This window comes from Opisthorchis viverrini (assembly GCF_000715545.1).
Source record: "Opisthorchis viverrini unplaced genomic scaffold opera_v5_137, whole genome shotgun sequence".
NCBI classification, from domain to species: Eukaryota; Metazoa; Platyhelminthes; class Trematoda; order Opisthorchiida; family Opisthorchiidae; genus Opisthorchis; species Opisthorchis viverrini.
In genome coordinates this window covers 264,130-272,677 of record NW_008751790.1, presented here as the reverse complement: position 1 = coordinate 272,677, position 8,548 = coordinate 264,130, and the positions used below count along the sequence as shown (strand labels likewise).

At 46.9% G+C, this 8,548-nt stretch overlaps 1 protein-coding gene across 1 annotated transcript in view; it reads left to right on the top strand.

The window, feature by feature from the left end:
- Positions 1 to 1,606: 1,606 nt before the first annotated feature.
- The window catches only part of T265_06450 (hypothetical protein), a gene marked incomplete at both ends in the record, with an annotated part of 47,263 nt that continues 40,321 nt past the window's right edge, over positions 1,607 to 8,548 (top strand). Inside the window, 3 exons of the mRNA XM_009171718.1 lie at positions 1,607 to 1,648; positions 1,869 to 2,076; positions 2,377 to 2,894. Of these exons, the coding sequence (XP_009169982.1) occupies positions 1,607 to 1,648; positions 1,869 to 2,076; positions 2,377 to 2,894 (768 nt within the window). The remainder of the gene's footprint in view (positions 1,649 to 1,868; positions 2,077 to 2,376; positions 2,895 to 8,548) is intronic.

Genomic DNA, 8,548 nt, shown 5'->3' with positions numbered 1-8,548 from the left:
TATATATATATATATATATATATATATATATATTGCATACGATTTTCCGGAACAGCGGGCATCGCTTGACAACGTGACGCCCACCAAAAAACCAGCGCCGAATCCAAATAGACCACATCGCCGTCAGTCATTGGTGGCAAGGGTCGATCACCGTCTATTGCTCCTTCTGGAACACCAGCGTGGACTCCTACCATGCGCTTCTGCGCTGCTGCTTTTGATTGTGCTTTTCAGGTGTATGCAAAACGCGCACATCTAGCTTAGCCTTTGAGAAGCCAAATGAAACCATCAGAACCAGCTCATCGAATGCCTGCCGGACCACACGGTGTTGGACATCAACGGCCACTGGAAAAGGATATATAAAGCGCCACTCAAAGCCGGAGTGTCTGGTTGTGGTACAACCCAGCCAACCTCATCCAAGCATTGGATCTCTTATAGGACCGTCTCTTTGTTGGAGACCCCGCGACAAATTCCCACCGGCCGCCACCACAACTCCACCCGGCGCATCATCCGACGCCAGGTGAAACTGAGTGGCCGTTCAGACCGAGAGGCTTGGTGGACACGAAAGGCCAAAGAAATGGAAAGTGCGAAGAATGCAGGCGTCCGCAAGCTGTTGCACTTGATTCGTTTGTCGGGTCCTCAGAAACCTCTTGTCGGAGACCAAAATGGCTCCCTGCTATGCAGCAAAGTAGAACGTTTGGATCGCTGGGCACAGTACTTCGAGCAGCAATTCAGCTGGCCACCTGCTATCTCCAATCCAGAATAGGGGTCTTCTACATGAAGGTGGACCGGAAATATGCAGCCGCCTTCAGTCTCAGAAGTGTCCGAATGTATTTCCCTACTCAAGCGTCATTGTGTTGCTGGCGAATTTCCATCTGCTCTTTTCAAGGATGGCGGTGGATTCCTCAGCCAGTGCATGTCTAGCCTATCTGGGAGAATGAGACCGTCCCAGGCAACTGGGGTGAGTCGATGATGGTGTCCATTTCCAAAAAGGGTATTCGCAGTGAATGTATTAACCACAGGGGCATTAGTTTGACTCCTGTTGTTACAAGGCTTCTGGCGTCGCTGATTCTTCGTCGTCTTACGGTGGCATGCGAAAGCCTTGACTCCTGAGAATCGTGCGGGATTTCGACCGAGTAGAGGCTGCGTTGACCACATCTTCCCACTCCATCAGGTGTTAGAGCAACGCCATATGTACAGACGACCCACACTCTTGATTTACCTTGACTTCAAATGCGTGTTTGACTCCGTTGAGCGGTCAGTGCTGTTAACCGCACCTGCTCAACAGGGGATGCCGATAAGTTTGTGAATATAATCCAAACCCTTCTTGACGTGTTAGTGCATGGCGGGCTCTCCAAAAGCTTCCTTATAAAAAGTGGTATGCGACAAGGATGTCCACTCTCTCCACTCTTGTTCACCTTTGTCGTTGATGAAATAATGGCGCGAATTTTAGTCATCAAAACACCGGTATCCAAGATGTTTCTGGTGACAACATTTTCGATCTGGAGTACGCAGACGACAGCGTTTTCGTCTTTGAAGAGCGAGGTGCAGCACAAGCACCATCATACCATCGTTCGGCATGCACCTATCAACTCCAAAGTGTAAAGTCATGCTTCATAATGCGCAGTCTACGAACATATCCCTCACAAATGTGTGTCTGGTGAAGTCAGTGCGCAAATCTCAAAGGTCAGAATGACGCTCGCTAATTTGCGTCACTTGTGGCGTTAAAAAGGCATATCACTGGTTATAGCAGTCGCGCGTACCAGGGTACAGTAAGAGCTGTTCAGCTATGGCACCCTCTCAGTGCCTAGTTGCTATGCCACCCGAAAAAAGCATGAGGGCTGGGTCATTGCCAGATTGCCCAAGCCTAGGCGTGGGAAGTAGAAAGGGGAGGTAGGGTTCGAGCTACGGACCTTTCGGTCAGTAAATTCACGCTCCAACCACTGAGCCATCTCGCCCAATTACGTGCTATATTGTTGTGTGGTTGCGAAACATGGCCTCCGCGGACAAATAATTTGAAGCGTCTTCAGGTCTTTGACTCAGAAGCGGATGGCGTTGGTGAATTTGATTGTGTAGCAGGTACTTCGATCGCGGAAAACACCCAGCATCATCAACTGCAGTAGCTCGGACATGTTCCGAGCCATGTTATGCTGTCGACGATGCAAATGAGCAGCTCAACGAGGATAGATAGTGATGCCACCAATCAACACGATGGTCAATTCGCCAAGTGAGTAAACAGAGCAGCTGCGCTAATCGTGACGGAAAGCCCAAGCCGAATATCAATCAAGCGTATGTGTGATGAAACACGACATAGGCTATTCAATTGACCGAGTTCAATTCATACCAAACGAACTCACTTTACCGCTTCTTATCTAAAAGATCTCAACTACCCTACTTTGAGTTCGGTATCAAATAGGCCTTCCAGCACCACTCCGTCCCAGGGACATGAATCAACTGTGCTTCCTTGGAACCTAGACGAGACCCACCCGTCCATGCCAGCTGACTTGGTTTCTGATGCAAAGCGAAAAGGTGTGCTATCGACCGACGTTTTAGTAGGGCGTCCTGGTGTCTCCAACAGGAAGCGTCCTCCCACCTCTGTTCCATCTTTGTCGGATGAAACTAATATCCTAGCAAATACCGAGGGACGTCACTATCGGGAATGGCCACCCCTAGCAGGTCTGCGTGGACTTTCGTTGGATGAGGGAACCCTTAACAAACCGGATCTCAGTGAGCCGCCTATGCCTCCCCCTCGCGGCGTTTCAGGACAGAAATCGACTTCCGTATACGTCGAAACATTACATCAGAATGGAATGAGTACCAGTCAGCCGGGTGTTGTGCGGCCTAGTGTACAACGTATGACACTGATGCACGAACGACTCGGAATTAATAATTCTGGGGTAGGTCAATACACCGGTTTATGTGGTGCTTCCGTGGTCGCACTTGTGGTTTTATATTCGATGGAGGCATATTTGGACTATTCGGGGGGTACAGCCTGATGATGATGACGATGATGACGGGTGCCTGAACCATCAGTGGTATACCATCGTACCATTCCACCATCTCAGCTACCTGTGCCACGTTCTTTCGAATTCACTCTGTATGCGCCAGATATTGCCTTATCCAAATGTTTTCACAAGTTGATTCCCATCGGTGTATACCCGGAGCACTTGCTCACTTCAACTCGGAATCGTGAGTTTCCCCTCTATTTTCAAGCTTGTGTCCAGGTAAGGTTCACACAAACGATTACAACGTGATTTTTTTCGAAAGTGGGAGCCAAACGAATGAAACCGCTCGGAGGAAGATGATACAGCGAATGACAAAGAACAGCAGACCATAAATTAGGTCGCACCATCATTTCCCCCCGAATTGATGTACTTTTGCAACACCCAACAGATTCCGACGCTTCTTAACCGCCTACGTGATTTCAATTCAAACATACGGAGGAAACTACTCACAAGGCTGCTGCTAGCTCTTCGACGCCATATCATAAACTAAAGATTCATCTGAATTCAGCTGATTCAGCTGGTTCAGTTGAATCTCCAGTGAAGACGAAGCTAATGTACAAATGCGTTTATTCCCTGTAGATTAGCGAGTTGTCATACCCCCCTCTTGTGTAGGGGACTCTCCTCCGGAAAAGCCCGCGCTGGCCAGCCCCTTCAAGTGGTTATTCCCTGTAATTAGCGAGTTGTCATACCCCCCTCTTGTGTAGGGGACTCTCCTCCGGAAAAGCCCGCGCTGGCCAGCCCCTTCAAGTGGTCCCTATTTGAGAGACCACTTTTTAGGTAGTTAACATTAAGCGAGCACGTCGAATGCTGCCTACTGTCATTGTTCAAAATCCTCGCAAACCTTCATAATCGGGTGAAAAACAAGGCAAATACCCTTGCTCACAGGGCTTGGGGTCTAATAGCTGATGCAGAAGATTGTCATCTAAAGCGTTCGGGCCCAAACATGGACGAAATATCTACGTGACCCTGTGATAATTTAACTGATCGAACAGTGCGCAGTAGCCAGAGTAAAATGCAACTGTAATGTTCCATAGCATAATAACTGTAACACCCATTCGGTGCCTGGCTTACACGCTACCCGAAGGAAGTAGAGGGCTGAGATATTACCAGGTTGCCCAAGTCTAGACATGAGCAATTGGGATGCAGAAATTTGGTTAGAAATTCGGACGTTCCGATCAGTAAAATCGCGCTTCAGCTGCTGAACCATCTTGAACTCACTCCATAGTACAAGTAACTAACTTAAGTCTGTTTATCAGAACATAGGGAGAGAAATGAAAAGCTGGTAGATTTGAATATGCGACAATAACTGCCTGCTCATCGGCAGCCTAGCTTACCACGTTGAAATCAACCTTCAATGAACCTCCTTAGTGACAGCTTGAGGCCGTTCCCGTTAACTTCCATTTACAGCCCTTTCAACCATCTGTTAGCAACAGATCGGTCGGATTCGTCTCATATTACAAGTTATATTCTTGTGTAAGATTTTGAGTGAACATAAGGTCCTTATTGAAACACTTCTTGATTCACCGACAGTCGCTGAGTTCGAGGTTATAAACTGTGAGGGGGAGAAATCCCATCCAAGAGATATTTTCGAGCTTCATTGTGGGAAGGCATTGGGCCTTCAGATTTGAAGATGAACTGATTGTACTGGTATCTTTCGTATTGTGCGCAATATTTTGTTTCGATGACTTATCATGGTACATAGAATCGGGTGCTCACAGCGAAGCAGGTTGAGAGCCAATGCAATGAAACATTCACTTGATCAATCAGTTTTTTCGTTGGATCCTGATGTCCCTAAGTTTAGTTCCCTTTTCTTCATTTGCTGACCGGTTGCGTGAAGACTTACCTTCATTTTCGAGGTAACCTTTTGCAGTCGGTACATACGCCTAGCAGAGCATTGAAGTTTGAGAACGAATAAGCAGAACCACTTTCTTCCGAAACTTATCAGAATTTAACAAACAAAAGAACCCGAAATTGTTGTTGAGCTGTGTACTAAATGTTTTGCTGTTTGAGTACGTCCTCTGAGTTGATGCTTGCCGAGCAAAATTGTAATTAGCATAGTCAGTGATACTACTCACGCGGTTGCTGAAAGCTCTTTAACGGCCCATAACAGGTTTTGCCCCTTGGGGTTGGTTCATCAGGTAGGTGCAGTTGTCGGGTTCCCGTCAACTTTATGTTCTAATTGAACCCAAATTGGGCTGATTTTGACAAATACACTCATTTGCAAATCAATTTGGTCTTCACGGGAGACTCAAATGAATCTCTAGTTTATGATATTCTTCCACTGAATGTGATGCACGAAGGCCGGCTCATGTTTTATTTGGTGCGCTATTCGAGGTATCGCAGTATACTTCCGCAAAGGATCCTACTCACAAGACTGCTGAAAACTCTTTGACGGCCCATATTAGCTTTGTAAATGCGTCCAGAGGTGCGCTTCAGGTTCGAGTCTCGAGGTTTCTACATTATCAAAATTTGATGCAAACTACCCGTTTAGCAATTAGACACAAATCGAGCAAATATCCCAAAACATGTTCAAAAATGGCCTCCTCGGACGATGTTGCTCGTTGCAGGTAACAGATAACATCCGTTACACGTGGTGCTGGAAACGCGACATCTGATTTTCAGGGCCCGCGCGCACTCAGTGCTGAATCTCAGGACGGTTACCATCACTTATGGAAGACGTTGTATCCCTGCAGGATCACAGGATGATTTGTTTAGACAGTCTTCCAGATGACAGTCTACACGAAATCTGTGCATAGTTATGGGAGTGTGTGGGAATCAGAAATCTCAGCACCATCCATCTCCAGGCTGAGTGCCCCACCCAAGTGTGCAAGTGTCTGTTGTTGTTCCTCGCTGAATGTTGCTGGCCCTAGTTGCCGGGTTATGCGTTTGTATTCTTTACTACTTCAAACTTGGTTCCACGCGCATTATACCCAGTCGTACAGTTCTTTAATAGGCCCCATGCTTCACTGATTCTCCTATTAGATGTATTGCATGTGTTTAGGGTTCAAGCCCATGGGATCCCCATATGGTTCGTCACTGATTCCTCCTACTCAAATTGTGCCAAAATTGAGGAGTATTCTGATCCTGTCACAGTACAAAGGGAACTGAAGCAATAATTCGCCTGACAACTTCGGTGGCGTCAGTATGCTGAGATGTGCGGGCAAGCTTGTGATACTGGTGTCCGACCACCGGTGGCTGAACTAATCGTTGTCCACATCCCTGAAGAACTGTTGATCGTAGCATAATAGACCTAATGGTCCCAAAACTTCAGAAAAAAAGCACGGGAACTTAAACAGCCACTGTGTGCTCTTATAATAGACTTTGACTCCGTCAGCCCACAGTTCTTTCCATATAAGGTTGCCCCTTAAAAGTTTTTCATCCCTATCCTACATGGCGGAATGACTGTCAAGTTGCAAACGAATGGCTCGACTCCAAATGGGTTCGGAATTCTTTTTGGCGTAAAACAAGAGTGGATTCTCCCTCCGCTCTCTTCACTCTATATTTAACGGCCGTCTTGGATTCGGTTTTTGCGGACAAAGATGCCAACTTACATTAGGAGTGTCGACTCGGTGGACTTCTGTTCAACATTATACATTTTGGTGAAAACACTCTGGTCCGCATTTTCATTGCGATGCTGGTCTTCCGCAAGTAAGATGCGAGTTTGAGAGTTTTAAGCTAGACTTCGTATCCAGTATCACATTACGTCAAATTCTTGAGCAGCACCATGCTTACCGCCGACCGTTCGTTACAATATTCGTCGCCTTCAAAAGGACTTTTACTTCGCACGTAGGCTAGCTTTTCTGCTTGGCCGAGGGAGAAGTTTGCAAGTTAATTCCCTGTTCTTTGTTTCCACACTTTTTGAACAGCCAACAGTCCACGATGAGTGGGGCGTGCCAGGACTGTACCGTCTCTCCCCTTATATTCAACTTCGCCATTGGTGTAATCAAGGAATGCAAATTTCAAAGAGCCAATGATCTTTGTATTGAACTCATATAGTTGCAGCTGGACTATGCGGACGACATAGTCCTGTTTGACATTTATCAATCCACACAGCCTACTGTTCATAGCATTTCGGAAATGGTTCCTTGTTTCGCGATGCAATGCCAAAGCGCAAACTACGGCTCTTCCGTGTCCCTCTAAAACTTCAAAGAGACGAACTTGTTGACAGATTTGCTTGTCTGGGAAGTGGTGTAAGCCGTGACTGTATTGTTACACAAGTCAATGCACGTCCCATCGAGACACGAGCAGCATATGCGAAGTTACGTCTTTTCTGTAATCATAGAAGAATTTCACGGGAGCTGAAGGTGTGTACATGGCTATTGTAGGAACAGCCTTATTGCGAAAATTGACCTTGATACCAGGACTTTAAACGTGTTGAGTGGTTTGATCATCAATGTCTTCGCACCACAGCAGACCGTGGTTTGTTGCAGCATGTTTGTAATTTAGCGGTACGTGAGTGAGTACCTAGGGATAAATCAGAATTCCTGGACAACCAAATAAAGTCTTTCAGGTTAAGGCGATTCGCACACGCACTGTGCACGCCCAACCACCTTGCCACCAAAAAAGTCGCCGTTTTCTATTTCAAGTTTTTTTTTGATAAATTTACACGGGGAAAGCTATAACATGACAACGCAGAATGAGGGATACAGTTCTTTTGCACTTTCCTGGTTGAGATACATGAGTCTGATTGAGTGTGGTTAAAAATCCTATAAGACATGGCAGGCAATCAGTTTCCTGGGTGGTCTTCCTAGTTCGACTGCGTAGCTGGATTTTGTTGTATGCTGGTATATGCTGTTTGGTGAGGTTCGCGGAGGACGTTGGTTCTTTACCGCTGCTAGCATCTAACTCCGAGCTGATGCGCAGATGCTTTAACGTGTGCCGTTCCAAGGTCTAGATACCCTAATTCTTGATGAGGACATGAAGGTGCATGACCAAGTCCGCAATGTTTCTCTCTCCTATTCATTGCTAGGACTTTCTTTTCTGATTGTACGACAGTTAAGCGCCACTGTCTACTGTCTGTTTGTAGTTTACTGTGGATGGTGATGATTACGGTTACTAGGGACCATGGGGTAGCAACCCGAAGCCATCTCATCGTAATGAGAAGCGAGTTGCGCAGTTGACTGCATCGCACTCGGCTCGATCGTGAATAGTGTTGTTGGGGGTGAAGTCCTCAGTCAGCGCCTGTCACCCGAAGCCCATCGTAATGAGAAGCGAGTTGCGCAGTTGACTGCATCGCACTCGGCTCGATCGTGAATAGTGTTGTTGGGGGTGAAGTCAGTCCTCAGCGCCTGTCCGATCTGTTTGCTTGCATTTGGGAAAAGGAGTCTGTCCCAGACAACTGGAGAGGATCGGTGATAGTGCCCATTTTCAAAAAAAGGGGCGCGTAGTGAGTGTGGTAACCACAGGGGGATCAGCTTGACCCCGGTTGTAACGAGACTGTTGGCGTCAATTGTGCTTCGTCGCCTTACGGTGGCTCGTGAGATACTGACTCGAGAGCAGCAAGCGGGATTCCGGCCTGGTAGGGGTTGTGTTGACCAAATCTTCAC